Raw genomic sequence first — 19514 nt, 5'->3', positions numbered from 1 at the left:
GAGCGCGCAAGAATATCGGAGTTTTTTTTAGGCGCAGTTTTCGGCGCGAAAAACAGGTGCCCATCTCGGACTTGCGCCGTTTTCGCCGCGGGACGAAACTTGGGGCCAATATCTCCAAGTTTGCAGATGACACTAAGCTGGGTGGCAGTGTGAGATGTGAGGAGGATGCTATGAGGCTGCAGGGTGACTTGGACAGGTTAGGTGAGTGGGCAAATGCATGGCAGATGCAGTATAATGTAGATAAATGTGAGGTTATCCACTTTGGTGGCAAAAACAGGAAGGCAGAATATTATCTGAATGGTGACAGATTAGGAAAAGGGGAGGTTCAACGAGACCTCGGTGTCATGGTACATCAGTCATTGAAAGTTGGCATGCAGGTACAGTAGGCGGTGAAGAAGGCAAATAGCATGTTGGCCTTCATAGCGAAAGGATTTGAGTATAGGAGCAGGGAGGTCTGACTGCAGTTGTACAGGGCCTTGGTGAGGCCACACCTTGAATATTGTGTACAGTTTTGGTCTCCTAATCTGAGGAAGGACATTCTCGCTATTGAGGGAGTGCAGCGAAGGTTCACCAGACTGATTCCCGGGATGGCAGTACTGACATATGAGGAAAGACTGGATCGACTAGGCTTATATTCACTGGAATTTAGAAGAATGAGGGGATCTCATAGAATCATGTAAAATTCTGACGGGATTGGACAGGTTAGATGCAGGAAGAATGTTCCCGATGTTGGGGGAGTCCAGAACCAGGGGTCACAGTCTAAGGATAAGGGGTAAGCCATTTAGGACCGAGATGAGGAGAAACTTCTTTACTCAGAGAATTGTGAACCTGTGGAATTCTCTACCACAGAAAGTTGTTGAGGCCAGTTCATTAGATATATTCAAAAGGGAGTTAGATGTGGCCCTTACGGCTAAAGGGATCAAGGGGTATGGAGAGAAAGCAGGAATGGGGTACTAAAGTTGCATGATCAGCTATGATCATATTGAATGGTGGTGCTGGCTCGAAAGGCCGAATGGCCTACTCCTGCATCTATTTTCTATGTCTCTAAGGTGCTCAATTTATGTAGGAAGTTACCAAAGTAGTTGAGTACACCCATGAACGAACGCAGCTCCATCACATTCTGCGGCTTGGGAGTGCATTCTTGATGGCCTTGGTTTTCACGTCAGTAGGTTTGATGCCATCAGCTGCGATTTTCCTCCCCAGGAATTCGACCTCTGCTGCCATGAAGACGCACTTCGAGCATTTCAGTCTGAGTCCCACTCTATCCAAACGCAGTAGAACCTCTTCCAGGTTGTTCAGATGTTCCTTAGAGTCACGACCGGTGATCAGAATGTCATCTTGGAACACGACATTTCTGAGAACGGACTTCAGTAGACTTTCAATATTCCTCTGGAACATTGCTGCAGCCGAGCAAATTCCGAAAGGGCACCTGTGGTAAATAAACAATCCTTTGTGCGTGTTAATGCATGTAAGTCTCTTCGATGTCTCGACCAACTCCTGTGTGTCATATAGACCGATGTCAAGTCCAGTTTTGTGAACAACTTCCCTCTGTCGCAAACAAGTCATCAGCCTTCGGTAACGGGTACTGATCTTGTTTCGAAACCCTGTTGATCGTAGCCTTGTAGTCTCCAGAAATTCTGACTGTGCCATCACTTTTCAGCACAGGAACATGGGGCTGGCCCCTTCATTAAATTCAACCAGTGATATTATCCCTTCACGTTGGAGTATGTCCAATTCAATTTCGACCTACTCCCTAATCATATACAGCACTGTCCGAGCTTTATGATGGACGGGTCTTGCATCTGAGTCCACGTGGATCTGCACCGTGGCTCCCGTGAAGTTGCCGATACCCGGTTCAAACAGCAACGGGAACTTGCTCAATACTTGGGCACATGTATCTTCCTCCGATGGCAATGCCTTTATGTCGTTCCAGTCGCATCTGATTTTCTCCAACCAGCTCCTGCCGAGCAGCGTTGGGCCATTGCCTGGAATAATCCACAACAGTAACTCGTGAACTGCACCGTTACATGACACATTAATTTTTGCACTGTCAATCACCTTTATCAGTTCTTTGGTGTACGTGTGCAGCTTGGCGTTAACAGGGCTCAGCCTGGGCCTCACAGTCTTAGTATCCTACAACTTATTAAATGCCCTCTCATTGATGATCGATTGACTCGCCCCCTTGTCCAGTTCCATCGATACCGGTATCTCATTAAACTTCACATTAATCAAAATTGGTTTACTCTTGATTATGAAGGAGTACGGTCCATACACTTCCTCCTCTGGCATCTCGGATTGCGCATCTGGATCCGCGCAACTATATTGCTTAAATCGATACTGCTGGTGCCAATGATTTCCCCCACAATGCCAACACGAAGAAGTTGGATACATTCCTGCTGGCGGACTTTGGGCAGCTACAGGTTTAGCGAATGCAGCCGGATAGGCCCTGTCATGTGCCGCTCTGCCGAACGTCAAATCAATCACATTTACAGTACTTGCCGAGGTTCGGTTCTTCACTGCTATTTGCCTTAGACTCCTGTCCGTCGTCATACATGATTGAGCAATCTGGGTGGCCCTCCTCCACCGCCAGAAGTTTGCGCAGGATCACCTCGTGGTTGATACCGATAACAAAGAAGTCCCGCAGCATGTCTGCCAACACCGTCCCGAACTTGCACGGTCCCGCTAGACGTCTCAGGTCAGCAATGAATTCCGCCGCGCTCTGGCCTTCCGATCGAACGTGTGTATAAAACCTGTATCTCGAGATGATGATGCTGTCGTCTGGCTTGAGGTGCTCCCGTACCAATGTACACAACTCCTCATACGTTTTCTCTGTTGGATCACTAGGCATGAGTAGATTTTTAATCAGACCGTAGATCTTTGAACCGCACACAGTGAGGAACACGGCCGTGCCGATCTGCATCGTCGAGCCCCTTCATTTTGTTGGCCACGAAGTACTAGTTTAAACGGCTCACAAAGTCTGCCCAATCTTCTCCCTCCACGAATCGCTCTAAAAATCCAATCGTGCTCATTTTGCAGAGGTTCTTGTATTCTCGGCGCCAAGTTTTATGTATGCAATAAAGGTTCAATTTGAGTACTGTTTAACTAAGCAAGATACAACCTTGGCTCTGCTTTATTTAGGCCCAAAGTGCCTGACTCTCAAAATGGCTCGCCTTTTATACCTGAGCAGCACCATGTGCGTGCTGCTCAGTGGCCTCCAACAATGACGCCATCTGGTGGCTACAAACAGAATGTAAATACATACAGGCCAGGAGGCCCTCCAGAAAGAACCATGTGGGACCACATCACCGAGGCCGTCAGTGTCGCCCCAACCACTTGGCTTCAGTGCCCAAACCAAAGATACTTCTTGACCTCATACCACTTGTCAAGGTCAGTGAATGCATCTTCAAAAGCTGTCGCCTGCAACTGCATCACTAGCCTCACACACTGCTCAATGCATGACTCCCCCCACCCCCCAATTACTCACTTACCAACAATCTGTACCAATCATGAGGCACACCTCCCATTCCTAGCTTCACCTCACCCTCTTGGAAGATACGGTGCAGACCATTTTTGGCAGGGTCATAGATGAGCCCTTGGCCAGCGGCCAGGCTGAAAGGACACAAGATGCTGGTATCCTCATACGTTATCATCCATTTGGCAAGCACCTCTTGCATTCCCACCCTCCCCTTCGCCATAACTCCACCCTTGTACCTTCCTTGTTTCATACATTTAAAAAATGCAGCCTGTCCAGCCAGCAGTTGGCCAAGAAGATGGATAAGAGTGTGACGAAGATTGATTTGACACACCCAACTACCAGCTCCACCAGGGTAATTTTTCCCCCCGGACACTGCAAATGGTCGATCAGCAAGATCATTTGCAGTGTCCCTCACTGAAAGTCAGCAGCCTTCCACCAGCCATGCTGTAGCCACTAGAATGGCACTGCATGACATCAGTAGGATAGGCAAAGGCACATAAAAGACAGTCACTGAGAATACATATGACTTGATTTCTTGATGCCATATTAGATGGATAGATGTATAAAGTTGGATTGGAAAATTTGCTTTGTGGTGGCTTTTATTTCAGCATCATAGCCAAGAGAACGCTGTGATAGCCAGCAACAGAGGGAAGGTAAGATGTTGGACAAATGTTGAAGGGGCAATTGGGGTTGTGGTCACTGGTACCGCAGGCGGATGATTCCATCCCGAATATCCCGGCCAGAAAGTGGCTGTCTGGGATGCATCCTTCCTTCTGCTTCCTCCTCTTCTGCTTCCTCCTCTTCGGCGTCTTCCTCTTCTGCGACTTCCTCTTCCGTCGGTGAGGGGATGCTGTAAATCTGAAATGACAGCATAAAATGCAGGAAATACTCAGCAGGTCAGGCAGCATCTTGACCAGAGACATGAACACTGTATCTCACTCCATGGATGTTGCCTGACTTTCTGAGTATTTGCAGCATTTTCTGTCTTCTAAAAGGCCTTCCTTTACCATCTGAGGCCTTGCAAGCACCCAGCAACACTCCCTACACACTTAAAAACCTTTTAACATGCATTGCAGCAACCTAAATCTTAAATTAAAAAAAAAATTAAAATCCAGTCCAAAAGTTTAAATGCAAACTTACCTGAAAGATGTGTGTCCCTTTAAGGGATGCTGACAGTCAGTCTGTTTGCAAGCTGGGCTTCACTGGCATGGCTATGACCCAGCGCTGAACTCAGCGCTCGGGTCGAAGTTGGCCGTGGTGATGTTAAGTCAGCTGACATCATCACTCCGCCATTTCTTTCGCAGGGCATTACAACTTATCGGCAGCGCTACTGGGCCATCGAAAGTGCTACCGGGTCATTGCAGTGCTACTGAGACCCACCACCAGCGAGAGAAAGAGTGGCCGCTGCTGCTCCTTCTGTTGTGTCCTTAGATGCTCTAATAATGACTCCACGAAGCACTGAACTGTAGTGACCATAGTCCTTTATTAGTTAACTCCAGAGGATTACACCTGGTGGCCTGCCTTTTATACTAGACCAGGCACACCTGTACAGGTAACCTACGAGTCTTCCACTGCTGTGCCCTCTTGGTGGCACAACTTGATATAGTACCAACAGTGGCCATGTAAGATACATGACATCACACCCCCCTGAACCCTCAGTGCAAATTGCTTCTGCATGGACTATGCTTTGGGCTATGCTTGGTTTCTGTCTGATAGACCTCTAGCGGGCCGGCTCAACTTTGGGTGGGTCGTTGGCGCAGTAGCATCTTGGTGGTTGCTGTTTGTGCATGTGTGTTTTTGACCATTCCATTCTCTCCCCTTCCCACGTTGGTGTGGCGGGGGCTCCTGGCATTCATGTACCTACAAGTTCAGGTGAGTGGGTTTTGCGTTTCTTTTTTTTGGTTCCGTGCAGTGACTGATGCCTAAGGACGACTAGTTCCAAAGCTGCTGGGTGGTGTCCCTGCAGTCTGGTAGTGGTTCAGTGCCCGGTGCTGGCAGTGGGAAGCCGGTTGGCTCGCATAGCTTGCTCTCGGGGCTGTTGCCATGGTCCCTAGTGACAGGCAGGTCCACGGATGTCTGAAAGCCCCCGCTCCCCTCTGTCCTTTCTTTACGCCCTGGGTCCCAGCTGCTCCCTGAGCAGCTGTCGTCTAGCAGTGCACAGGGAACTGCGGGCTCGCTGAACTGAGCGTCGCTTGGTTCGTAATCCTGGCTGGTGCTTGTCTCCTCTGGGGAAACATTGGCGGGTGACCCTACATCTAGGGGTATGGCCTTGGGGCAGTCTACTCCTTCAGGCTCGTGGCTGTTGGTGCCATCGGTTGCCTGAGAGATGGAGCCGACCCAGGGCATGGTATCACTGCCGGTGCCTTTGCCCTGCAGAGATCACTTGCCTCGCAGCTCGTGTGTGTTGGCTGCTTGTGGCCACACTCCGTGGTGCCTGACTCTGGTCCTCGGGATGCAGGCTACAGCGTTGGGTAGCCTGCTGGACCTGTGTGCACCCGACGGGTGTCTGCCCGCTGCTTTGGCTGCGTGCAGTGGGAATCCTGCATCGCAGGATTTTCCTTGCTTATGATGGACACTTTAGGGGTCCGAACACAATTGCGTGACTTTTCCTCGCTGGTTACATACGCACAGTTCAAATCATCAATTACACATTGTATATAATTGCGCGACTTTTCCTCGCTGGTTGCATGTATATGATTCCGATCATCAGTTACACATTTTACATGGTCAGTTACTTTTACTCTCTAACTTACAATTCTTGTTACATTGCTTAATTGTGTGGAACTGTCCCTTTAATTGTAGTGGGCTGCTGGCCTCCTTTAAGAGAGCCTTGCTTGCTTTACCCCAATTCGCTTCTCCGTTTGGTGCCACGTGTTGCTCCATCAGCGCTGCACCTTGTGATCTGATCGCGGCCATCTTTGTCTGCAGCGCATCGCCTCGTGGTTCGGGCGCCATCTTTTCTTCATCCACGATGTCGACTGCGGTGATCCTCTACTCCCTGAGTTCTGCCTCCGCAGTTGAGAAGTCGCTGCTGGATCCGTTTTTCTCCCTCCTGAGTCCTGCCACTGGAGCCTGGAAGGTGCGTTCGGGTCGTCTCAGCTGGATCATCTCCACGCAGTCGTGCTGAGCGGACTGTGTCTCGGGTGCCGTGTTGGACTGCTCTCCGGTGTCGGGTCCACCCTCAGGTGAGGGTTTGCTTTGCCTCTGAGCACAGAGGGCTTTGATCGCTGGAGGGGTGAAATCTTCCCACTTCCACTGGATCTTCTCCATCCACCTTCTGCCGAGCAGCGTTGGTCCATCACCTGCAACAATCCACAGAGGTAACTTGTGTACCGCTCCATCATGGAGTACTTTTACATTCACACTACCAAAGACTGGGATGATTTCATTGGTGTAGGTGTGCAGTTTTGCCTGAACCGGGGCCAACTCGGGTCGTTCAGCCGGATTGTCCCATAGCCTCTCAAAGGCTTCTTGATTCATTACTGACTGGCTCGCCCCCATGTCCACTTTCATGAAGACTGGAACGCCATTTATCTCAACAGGGAACACTCGGTGGTGCAGGCTACATACCTCATGCTATATACCTCATGCTATATACCTCATCGTGGGGCTGAGCTGCCTCTCTGTCTAACGATTCATAATCCACATTGGATTCATGGCCATCTGCAGACTCCTCATCGACACAGTGAGTCCTATTTCCCTTACACATTTGCTGGAGATGGCCCTTTGTGCTGCAGCCTTTGCAAACATAGTCTTTAAAACGGCACTGGTGAGCTCTGTGATTCCCTCCACATGGGGCTACTCGGTTAGCCCCACTCAGCGGACTCTAAGTTAATGGACTCAGGGGTCTGTTCGCTCTACCCTGAGAGGATGCGCGCTCTACAGTCCAGCTCCTGAACGGCGTCACTCTGTGCACAGTACCTGCTGTGTTTGAGTCCTGAGGGTGAGACATCTGCCAGGAGCCGCAGGTCGAGGTCATGAATGCCTGGCTCACAGAGATGGCCTTCTGCAGTGTGACTGTGGTGTCCGCCGACAGCAGCTTTTGAAGAAGGCCCTCATGGCCAATGCCAATGCCAAAAATGTCCCGCAGCGCTTCGTTGAGGTGGGTAGCGAACTTTCACGGTGCCGCCAGTCTCCTGAGGTCTGCAGCATGCTTCGCGACTTCCTGGCCTTCGGTGAGTATAGAGCCGGTGTCTCTCCTTGGGCTTGAGTTGCTCCTGGATCAGGGTTAGGAGCTCCTTGTACGACTTGGTCGTTGTCTTCGCTGGTGCCAGCAAGTCCCTGATGAGGCCATAGACGTTGGGCCCACAACTAGTCAGTAGGATTGCTCTGCGCTTATCAGCCAGCACGGCCAGGTCGTCTCCTGCCAGGTTGTTCGCTGTAAAAAAAGTGTTCTAGCCTCTCCACAAAGGCGTCCCAATCATCACCATCGGCGAACTGCTGCAACATACCAAGGGTAGCCATTTTCGCGTGAAAGTTCGTATTCTCGTCACCAGTTGTGTCCTTAGATACTCTAACAATGACTCCACGAGGCAGTGTGTTGTACTTGAACTATAGTGACCTTAGTCCTTTATTAGTTAACTCCAGAGTGAGGATCACACCTGCCTTTTATACGGGCCAGGCACACTTGTACAGGTAACCTACGAGTCTCCCACTGCTGTGCCCTCTGGTGGCACACCTTGATATAGTATCAACAGTGGCCATGTAAGATACATGACACTTTCGCCATTTTTTGCCGATAACAGGTGGCATTAAGGCCCCTAATTTTTAGCCGCCTGTTTTCTCCCTTATATTGACAGTGAGCATTTGGTGCTCATTTTAGGTGCTCTAAATGCATTATGGGCGCAGTCCCTAAATTATGTAAAAAAGAACCGAACTGAGCCTAGCATCCATAATTGGTCCCATTATGATGCATTTAGAAGGCCTCAGGAATCAGGCCCAATAATGTAAGAAGCTCCTGATGCACAGCAGTGCTACAAGTGGGAAAAGATTGCATTATTGCCCCTACAGTTTGCTGGTTCTGAGTTAGATTAAGGGAATAGCTGATTAAAGCATAATATAATAGGACAAGCACAATTACATATAACTTATAGTAGACAAGTCAATTTCTGTAATGTATAACTTTGTAATTCACTGTGTTCTATCAATATAGAGGTCTACTTAGAAATAGCATCTGCTGTCAAATCAATTGAATTGCTGGCTTTTCACTAGTTATATAGTGATGTACATTTATGACATTTGTATTTCTTACCTCACGATCTTCAGTAAAGATGCCCACTCTGAAATTTAGAATGATGTCAGCAAGGTACAGCATGTCAGACACAAAACTGAAGGCTCTCCATCCATATGTTTTAGCGCCTTGATCATGGTCAAAGAAAGTAATTCCAAGTGGTGTAATAATAAGATTGGCAAACGTAAGCATCAACATAAACATGACATAATAGCTCCTGTAAATGGAAAAGCAACCACTCTATTTAATTATGTCACCAATAATAGCTTTCTCAGTCAATCAAAAACAATAACATCAAAGAAATAAAAACTGCAATTATTCTGAAACGATAAGTACTTACTAATCAATTTTTCTCCATTTCTGTGGGGTAGCTTAGTGTCCCAGTTTTAAATCATATCACAAAATTATATTATAAATTAATTGTTCACTTAAAATGTCTTACAGAGCATGCTGATGATGCCCAAATTCTCCTTCTCCACCATTACACCTCTGTGCCATTACACCTCTGAATGACATCACATCTTGGATGAGTCAACATTTCCTGATACTATACATCAAGAATACTGAAGCCATTATTTTTCAGCTCCAACATCAACACTGAACTCTTGCCACTGACTGCATCCCTTCCCTGGCCACAAACTGAACCAGACTGTGCAAAATCTTGGCATCCTGTTTGGCCCAGAACTGAGCTTCAAACCACATATCCTTTCCATCACCAAGACTTTTCACTTACACGTCTATTAAATCACCCGCCTCCATCTTTACCTCACCCCACTGCTGCTAAAACCCTTACTCACACTTTTGTCATCTCTAGATTTGATTTCCCCAATGTCCACCTTGCTGGCCTTCATAAACTTCAACTTGTCCAAATGTCAGTTGTCCATACTCTGTCCCGCATTAAAGTCTTACTTCTTAATCATTCCATTCCTCATCAACCTACATTTGTTCTCTGTTGTCCCTTCCCCATGCATTAGATTTATCATCCTCGTCTTCAAATGTCTCCAACCTATAACCCTGTCCTATCTCTGTAGCCTTACATCCCCTTTCACACCCTTTGGTCCTCTGAATCTGTTTTTTGGTGAATCCTCATTTCCTGCTGTCCCATCATTGGTGGCAGAGCCTTTAACCGTCTTGGCCCTATTTTCTGTTACTCCATGTCTATACCTTTCCAGCTCTCCATCATTCTCTATACATTTAAAAATCTTCTCAAAACCCATCTTTCCACCAGCTCCTATTTTTTTGCACCATACCTCACTGTCTGATGATGGCACGGACTACAGTTTTGGCAGCAAGGGCTGGAGAATGATGATGATGTAGAGGTCAAAGAAATTAGTCTTGGAAAGAGAGAAGATGTTGGGGGAGAAGCTAACATTGGATTCAGGCACCACATCAAGGCTCCACATCTTCTGATTCAGCCTGAGAAGGCAGCTAGAGAGGTTGACTAAGTCAAAGTCAGGGGCATGTAGGTGCTGGCAGGAGCCAAAAAAATGAGGGCTTCATTTGTTCAGTTTTGCTAACATGAAGGCAGAAGAAATTTGGCTCATCCAGGTCTTGATTTCTGACAAGCAGTTGAATATACCAACAACCTTTCAATGTAACAAGCACAAAAATAAAGCTAGATACATGGGAAGCTGATTATGCTTCCTGATAATGTCATCATGGGGTGGTATGTAGACAGTAAAGAGGAAGGGACAAGAATGGACCTTTGAGTTATAACAAAGGTGACTATGTGGGCAAAGAAGAAGCTACTGGAGCTAATGTAGTGCATGCATTGCGACAGGTGTGAGCCAAACCAGGAGAGAAGATTGCTACAGAGGTGGGCTACAGAGAGACACTGGTGCAGTAACAGCATTGAAGGCGGTAGAGAGGTTGAGAAGGATGAAGAGATACAGAAAGCTACATAAGATGTTGTTTCTGACTTAGACCAATGTGATCTCAGAGCTATCTGCAGCACAAAATCCTTATCCTGTGTTAGGAGGTTGCTTGTCCTTTATCTTAAGGGGCACAATGAGCAGAATAGGCTTTTCTCATAGTTGCCTTTTGTCTTTATGAGCCAACATTGAATGAGTAAGAGATAACCAGTTCAGATTGGGCTGCATTGCTCACCCATATTAACAGATCCTGAAACCAACCTGAACTCTCTGTACGACCAGGCATACCTGCAACAATTCTACAGGATGTCCTGACTGAGGTTGGGTGCAGGAGCTGCCAACATAGAGGGAGCTCTGCCCCGGCTCCATGCCCCCTTACATCAATAACCTTGTAGGGGAAGCAGACGCTCCACATCCACAAATCCATTCCAGAATTTCACCCTCAGCCAGAACCCAGCATATCTGGATCCCAGTAGAATTTGCAGCAGGTCGAGTAGACTTCCACCAAAGTCCGCAGGAATGGCTACAGATTTTGATGCCATTTTTACTAAGATCTGTTTTGAATTTAATTTTTACTAATTTAAATTTATGTCCTCTTGTTCTACAAACCTGACTGCATTTGTGCAAGCCGGTAACTCCCTCTCCAGTCCTGCTCCTATCTATGCCCTGCTTCTAATCAAAGTGTTTCCAGCTGCTGCATACTGTAGGTGGGATTTCTCTTGAGAACAGCTGTTCCTGCCTAACATATGGAACTGCCAGAATCACTTCCACTAGAAGCAATACTCAGGTAAAAGCAGCACAAAGGGGAGAGTGAAGGGTGGAATGGATGTCTCTTAAATTGCAGCAGTCTGTAAAGTGATACCAGAACTGAGAGGTTATACCTATCAGGAAAGATTGAACATGCTGGGGCTCTTTTCTCTAGAAAAGAGAAGACTGAAGAGTGACCTGATAGAGGTATTCAAGATTATGAAAGGTTTTGATAGAGTAGATGTGGAGAAGATGTTTCCACTTGCAGGCGAGACCAGAACTAGGGGCCATAAATATAAGATAGTCACTAATAAACCCAATAGGATATTCAGGAAAAAAACTTCTTCACCCAGGGTGGTTTGAATGTGGAACTCGCCACAGGGAGTAGTTGAGGCGCACAGCATAGATGCATTCAACAGGAAGCTGGATAAGCACATGAGGGGAAAAGAAATAGAAGGATATGTTGATGGGGTTAAATGAAAGGGAGTGGGAAGAAGCTTGTGTGGAGCATAAACACCGGCATGGACCTGTTGGGCCAAATGGCCTGTTTCTATGTTGTAAATACTTTGTAATGATATTCTATAAGCACTTGCTTATAGATCCCATACAATCTGGGGAATACCATTACTGCCCAACTCGCACCAAGTCGAGTTCACCCATCACCCTGTGCTTTCTGATCTCCATTGGCTCCCAGTTAAGCAATGCCTCAATTTCAAAATTCTCATCATTGTTTTCAAATCCCTCCATGGCCTTGCCCCTCCCTATCTCTGTAATCTCCTCCAGCCCCACAACCCCCCATGCAACCACCTCCCCCCCCCCACCACCCCACATCCCCGCACCCCGAGATATCTGCACTCCTTTAATTCTGCCCTCTTGAGTATCCCTGATTAGAATTGCTCAACCATTGGTGGCCATGCCTTCTGTTGCCGAGGCCCTAATCTCTGTAATTCCATGCCTAAACCTCTCTGCCTCTCTTTCCTCCTATGAGACATTCCTTAAAACCTACCACTTTGGTCACCTGCACTAATGTTTCTTTATGTGCCTTGCTGTCAAATTTTTTGTCGTATAATACTCTTGTGAAGCACCTTGGACGTTTCACTTGTTAAAGGCGCTATATAAATGCAAGTAGTTGCTGTTGTTGTTGGACTTACCCTATGAAATCTGACTTGTGGAAGAATATAAAATGAAGAGTATTGTGAAGTAGGCCAAATTTTAACAGCCGTCATCACAACCACAAGAATTGTCCCAGTTAGGCGTGGGTGGCATATAGCTTTGCTCTTAAACAGCTTGTAAAATATCTAACGTCCCATCAACTCTATGAGACATTTCTATAGAAACCAAGAGTTTCAAGGCAAAACATAAAGGATTTATTTAATATTTACTTAATAAAGGATTCAAAATATTGTATTACACATTGGATATTACTTATACAATTAGTTTTGTAACATTTAAAGGCTTACATTTATATAGTGCCTTCACATCCCAAAGTGCTTCACAGCCAATTATTATGTAGACAATGTGGCAGCCAATTTGCACACTGCATAGCAGATAAATGAGCAGTTAATCTGTTGCTGGTGATGTTGGTTGAGGGTTAAATGTTGACCAGGACACCAGGAGAACTCCTCTGCTCTTCTTTGAATAGTGCCATGGAAACTTTTACGTCCACCTGAGCAGACAGACGATACTTGATTTAACATCTCACCTGAAAGATGGCACCTCTGACAATGCAGCCCTCCCCCAACACTGCACTAAAGTGTCAGCCTAAATTATGTGCTCAAGTCCGTAGTGAGGCAGGTGGAGTATTTTCTCTCTTCCCTCACCCACGGAATCCTGAAAGAACCAGATTTAGAATATTGGGCCTGAATTTGCAGTCAGTGGCGATGATAAAAAGTGCGCCGCCAACATCGCAAGTACCTCGTGCGATCCACCCTGCGAGAACTTCCTTTAAAACGCTGCAGGAGCACGCCGTTGTGCACATGAGAACCTGGGATTACGTTTACATCCTCATTCTTAGCCTATAAGCTGCAGCTGAGCCCTTAAGTGTGAAGTGACAAGAGGAGGGATTCACTCATAATGGGTAAGAATGGAAATGAAACCTTCACAAATACATTTATGACAGTAGAACATGGTCAGCAATAAGACATAAATATCAAAGTGTTGATCGAGTGAAAAAATGGAACGCTTAGGTAAATGAAAATAAATGGGGAGAATTCTTTTGTTTAGTCACTTCAAGGTGCAATTGCTGTAAGAGAAACATAACCAATCTCAAGAACTTAAATATCATGGCTTATGATATGTTTAAGCTTTCCACTTTAACTCTTTTAACAACAGAAATTTGGCTGTGATTTTACAATTATTTACCACCTCAAGATGGGCTCGATTATCATTTGGTCACTTGTTTTAACAGTGTTGCAGTCTAATTCATACAGGTTCCAAATATATAAAGGCAATTTTGTAATGTTCTTATTAAACAAAATTTTAGTAAACAAGTTGTGTAACTTTGTTAAAATTATTTTTTTCATTGTAATAAGATCTTTGAACAGCTCTATGGCCAAAATGTTAAGACAAAGTAACAGAATATAAGTAAGTATGCAACAAACAAAAGTCATTCAATTTATAAATACCCATTGGGGTAAATTTTCAACTTGAAATCAGTATAAATTCAAATTGGGCTTTTTTTATGATGAGCAATTTACCCCAGGTGGCAAGTTGGAAATCTACCCCATTCTTTCCAATTGGTGAAGCACAATTCACATTATAAAAGGACTATCCTAACTTATTTAATCTCACATAAATGATGACCATTGTCACAAAAACATGATTAAATTTATACATAGAATTGTTTTTTTGTATTTTAAAGCCTTCATTACAGTTTTTACCTCTCCCAAAACCTTTTGCTCAGAGCTATGGCGTGAGAACTGAATTTGGATTGTCCACCCAATGTACAGTGTACCTACTTTCCTAGCATGCATCAGCACAGTTCAGTCAGCTATACTTATAGGATATTTAAAACTGAGATGAGGAGAAATTTATTTTCTCAGAGGGTTGTGGATCTGTGGAATTTGCTGCCTCAGAGAGCTGTGGAAGCTGGGACATTGAATAAATTTAAGACAGAAATAGACAGTTTCTTAACCGATAAGGGAGTAAGGGGTTATGGGGAGCAGGCAGGAAAGTGGACCTGAGTCCATGATCGGATCAGCCAAGATTGTTTTAAAATGGCAGAGCAGGCTTGAGCGGCCGTATGGCCTACTCCTGCTTCTATTTCTTATGTTCTTATGATATTTTTCTTTAGCTACTAGCTGATCTGCTCAGTTTTTTTTTTATTTGGAAAAAAAGTTACATCACAACTTCCAAAACCTTTATTTTGGCAAAGTTTACATAGCGTGATTTTTATTAGAAGTTTTTTTTAAGTAACAGTGGTGCTGTGTATGCAGGTAGATTATTAATTGTATACCTGCTGTAGCTTTTACTTTGTATTCTACAACGCCTAGAACCATTCTCCAGTACAGGTAGAGCGTCCGAAATCCGGAAAACTCAGGACCGAGGCCGTTCTGTATTTCGGATATTTCCGAACGTCTTTCCGCCATTCCAAATCCGGAAACGACTGGGTCAAGGTGGGGGGGGGGGCAGCTAGGGTAAGTGGGGGGGGGGGGGGAGGGCCGAGATAAGGGGGGGAGGGGGGTGGCGGCAGAGGTCCGGTAAGGTGGGGCGGCAGGGATGGGGGGGGGGTCCGGCAAGGCCCCAAGGTAGCTGAGGTCCGGCAGTGGCCAAGGTCCAGCAAAGTCCCGAGGCGCCCAAGGTCCGGCGAGGTCCCGAGGTGGGCAAAGTCCGCGGAGGTCCCAAGGCGGGCAAGGTCCCGAGGCGGGCAATGTCCCGAGATGGCCTAGATTCGATGAGGTCCCGAGGAGGGCAAGGTTCTCCGAGGCCCCGAGGGAGACGAGGTCCGGCGAGATCTCAAGATGGACGAGTTGGCCGACGTCTGGCGAGGTCCCAAGGCGGGCAAGATCCAGCGAGTTCCCGAGGCGAGCGAGGTCCGCGGAGGTCCCAAGACGGGCGAGTTCCAGTTAGGTCCTGAGGCGGCCGAGGTCCGGCGAGGTCCCGAGGCAGGCGAGGTCCAGAGGCAGGCGAGGTCTGGAGGAGGCGCAGAGTGGGGGAGTCCGGTGGTGGGTCTGGATTTCGGAACATTTCGAATTTCGTAACTCTGGATTTCGGACGCTCAATCTGTACTACCAAAGTCTATGACCATACCCAATGGTACTATAGTGCAGAATGGACCCAATTGCAGCTAAATCTCATTCCTCATCCCCAGTACTGCTGTAAGACTGGCGAGAGAGCGGTGAAGCCATTTATGTCATCTCGCTGGGGGCTTTGCTGGTCTCCGATAGAGTTATGGCAGGAGACCAGTAGAATTTTTACGGAATTTCAGGGCTCAGTCATGTCCTTCCACATCATCCTAGTGTTTATTCTCAGTTTTTAAACTAGTAAGGGATAAAATGTAAACATAAAGAAATTTTTATGAAACAAAGGCCCCACTCATTCAGCTTTCACAGAATAATGAATAGAGTTGTGGAATTTAATCTCAAAACAGCAAAAATTCTAGGGTACCATTTAATAGAAATTGAAGTTGACACAGTCACTGAAAATTAGGAGCCATGATAAGGCATAAATACCCCTATTATTATAAAACATTTAAATGCAAAGCATTTAGGGGCCGAAATTGCCCCTTTCCTTAAGGCCTGTAACCACCGGATATCGGCGGCCATGCTGCAGAGTGGTGTGGCTGCCAACTTTTCATGAAATAGCCCAATTGCTCTTCTGTGGTTTTCCGCTGTTGACCATCACCACCCCACTTCCCCCCCACTTCCGCGGTGCTGCTGGCCAGCACTCCACGCATTGCCGAGGTCCCAGGCCGGAAGCCACATTCCACTATAAAAGTTGTCCCACCGCTCTGCGGTGCCAAGAGTTGTTTTTTTCAGGTGGTGCATAGTTACTGATGCACACCGCCGGAGTGCCTTAAAGGTGTGTTATTTTGCGGTAATTTAGTGTCGGCGACTTTTTCCCGTTGTTTGACTAGCAGTGCAAGGATACAGTGCGCGCTGCTTTGCGAGTGCTGGGAGCGCCTTCCACCTGCAGAACAGGGAGGCCACTTCGAGGACGCTGGGCTTTGAAATGGGGGCCAATTGGCTTGCAGGCCAATGCTTCCTGCTCATTGTGCGTGCCGCCGAGGCACAGAGGAGAAGGCGGCGCCGAGAGCAACGGCTGCAGAGGCAGCGGGCAAGGGCGGCAGGCATCATTGCGGCCCAGCAGGGAGATGGCAATAGAGGGGAGGCAAGAGAGGTACCACAGAAAGGCCCTCAACAAGAGAGCCCCTTAAGGAGGAGAGTGAGGTACGCGGACCAACAGGCAGAAGCCAATGAGCCACATGACAGAGCAAGACAGCTACACAGATGTGGGGGCGCTAGGTCATATCGAGATAGGGTCTTCCGCCAGCAATTCTCATACAGGGATATGAATGATGACCAGTGCCTGTGCAGATTGAGATTCCAGAAGGATGTCGTGACGGAGCTCTGCAATCTCCAGCAGGCAGAATTGGAGCCACAAGCACGGGTGATAACAGCCCTGAGCGTGGCATCCAAGGTGACTATCGCCCTGAACTTCTATGCGATCCTACCAAGCTGCCACTGTGGACATGTGCAACCTCTCGCAGTTTGAAGTCTACACATCGATACGGGAGGTCACAGATACTCTGTATAGGAGGAGAGTCGATTACATCTCATTTCCCATGACCAGGGACAAGCAGTTGGAGCGGCAGACTACATTCCTGCGTATTGCAGGCTTCCCCAGAGTCCAGGGGGTCATTGACTGCACCCATGTCACTCTCAGGGCACCCCAACAAACTCCCAAGAAATTCAGAAACCGCTTCCTCTCCTTCAATGTTCAACTCGTTTGCGACCACAACCGGAAGATTATGGAAATGGATGTCCGGTTTCCTGGTAGCAGCCACGACTCTTTCATACTGCACCAGAGCGGTGTGCCACGCCTCTTCACTGGTCTCAATGAAGATTGCGGCTGGTTCCTTGGTGACAAGAGATACGTGCTGAGCACTTGGCTCATGACTCCTCTTTGCGACCCTAGAACTGCTGCGCAGCTTGCGTACAATGAGTGTCATGTATGTAGGCCATGTATATTAACTGTATAGTCACATAAGGTGTGCCACCAGAGGGCACTGCGTGGGAGACCTGAGGGTCACCTGCATAGGTGTGCAGGGCCCAGTATAAAAGACTGCCCACCATGCTTGTGCCTCACTCTGAAGTTACAATAAATGGGACTAAGGTCATAACAGCTCAAGTACAATACTAGACCTCGTGGAGTCATTCATAAGAGTATTAAAGACATAACAACTGACGATGAGATTACGAACTTTCACGCAAAAATGACTAACGTTGGTGCATTAGAAAGGTTCTCAGAGGGTGAAGATTGGGAAGCCTTTACGGAGCGGCTCGAGCAATATTTCGTAGCAAACGACCTGGTAGGCGATGATCCGGCCACGCTGGCAGATAAGCACAGAGCTATCCTGTTGACCAGTTGTGGGCCCGTGGTCTACGGCCTCGTCAGAGACTTGCTTGCACCAGAGAAAACAACGACCAAGTCATACGAGGAGCTGAAAGTGCTAATTCGGGACCAACTCAAACCGAAGGAGAGCATCCTCACGGCCAAGCATTGATTTTATACACACCGCCACCCCAAGGGCCAGGAAATCGCAAAGCATGCTGCCGACCTCAGGAGGCTGGCAGGACTGTGAATTCGGCACATCCGCGCCGATGTGTTGCGGGACGTCTTCGTAATTGGCATCGGTCATGAGGCCCTTCTTCACAGGTTACTGTCTGCCGAAACCACCGTCACTCTGCAGAAGGCCATCAGCATCAGCCAAGCGTTCATGACCTCAAGCTGCAGCTCCAAGCAGATGATGACTCACTCTCAGGACTCAAACCCGGCAAGTACTGTAAATAGAATGGCGCCTTTCACAGGCAGAATTGTTGAATGTGAATCTGCCCAGGACAGAGCGTACAGGCCCCTGAGTCCTTTAACTCAGAGTCCGCCGAGGGGTGCAAACATAAGTCGAGTAGCACCATGCTGGTGTTGCAGAGGTAATCACAGGGCTCAGCGGTGTCGGTTCAGAGACTATGTGTGCAAAGGCTGCAGCACAAAGGGCCACCTCCAGCGCATGTGCAAAAGAGCTGTGACTCACCACGTGGAAGAGGAGTCAGCAGCATATGGCTGTGGCAGTTTCAAGAGGCCTTGGCAATGAATGCAAGTCTGGGTTGATTACATGCAGCTGTGAATCTCAGGTGCAAGGCATCCTCCATTGTGAGTGTGCACACATACAGGCCTAGCAATCAACAGGCACTTCAGCTGTCATGTAGTGTTGGTGAGAAAGAAGTTAAGGTGAAGGAAAATCTGGCAGATGTAATGTGAGGAGCCAGGGAAACGTACTCACTTTCATCAGTCGAATAAGGTCAGTTAGCCTTTTCCTGCATGTGGCAGCTGGTGTGCAATGGCCATCACACGTTAAAAAAAAATCCACACACAGGCATCTTCCACCCTTGAGGATGTAGTTCCGATTCTTCTTTCGAAACACCTGTGAACTCATCTTTTTTTTTGGCGTGGAAGCAAGTCATCCTCGTTTCGAGGGACCACCTATGATGATGATGATGCATTGGTTGGGGATCCTCTGGTGAATTGACGTCCACGAAACCTCCTCTGCAATCTCCCTCCAGGCCTCAGTGAAGACGGCCCGACTTGGTCTTTCACCACTGTCAGGGATGTCCCTCCACAGCTTCCACCAGTCTCCAGCTCCGTGCAGCTGAAGCAGTTGGCCCTCCTCAAACCTCTCCTTGCAGCCATTTCCTCGGGTGCAAGTCACAACGCAGTCAAGACACAGCTGCAAAACCTGCCCTTGAAGATGACCAGGGAGCAGCTGCATCGTTACCATCAATTGCTTAGGAACGGAATTTCGCGGGCAAATGCCGCTCGACTGCCACACCGCTGAAAGCAGCCCATAATGCCAGTTATTACCACGCTGTTCTGTTTTGGGCCCAAAAAAGCAGAATTTCCCTCTTAAAACCATCCCATCCATTTTGACGGTAAGTGCAGCCCGTTTCGGACGGAGGGCAATTTCGGCCCCTTAATT

General features: G+C 47.5%; 1 protein-coding gene across 1 annotated transcript in view; it reads right to left on the bottom strand.

Moving 5' to 3' along the window:
• The window catches only part of LOC139276094 (potassium/sodium hyperpolarization-activated cyclic nucleotide-gated channel 2-like), a 335425-nt gene that overhangs the window by 248958 nt on the left and 66953 nt on the right, over positions 1-19514 (bottom strand). Inside the window, exon 2 of the mRNA XM_070893567.1 lies at positions 8727-8922. Within this exon, the coding sequence (XP_070749668.1) occupies positions 8727-8922 (196 nt within the window). The remainder of the gene's footprint in view (positions 1-8726; positions 8923-19514) is intronic.

Source organism: Pristiophorus japonicus, chromosome 11, assembly GCF_044704955.1.
Source record: "Pristiophorus japonicus isolate sPriJap1 chromosome 11, sPriJap1.hap1, whole genome shotgun sequence".
NCBI classification, from domain to species: Eukaryota; Metazoa; Chordata; class Chondrichthyes; family Pristiophoridae; genus Pristiophorus; species Pristiophorus japonicus.
The sequence above is the reverse complement of the archived record's forward strand: the minus strand, read 5'-3'. Positions and strand labels throughout refer to the sequence as shown.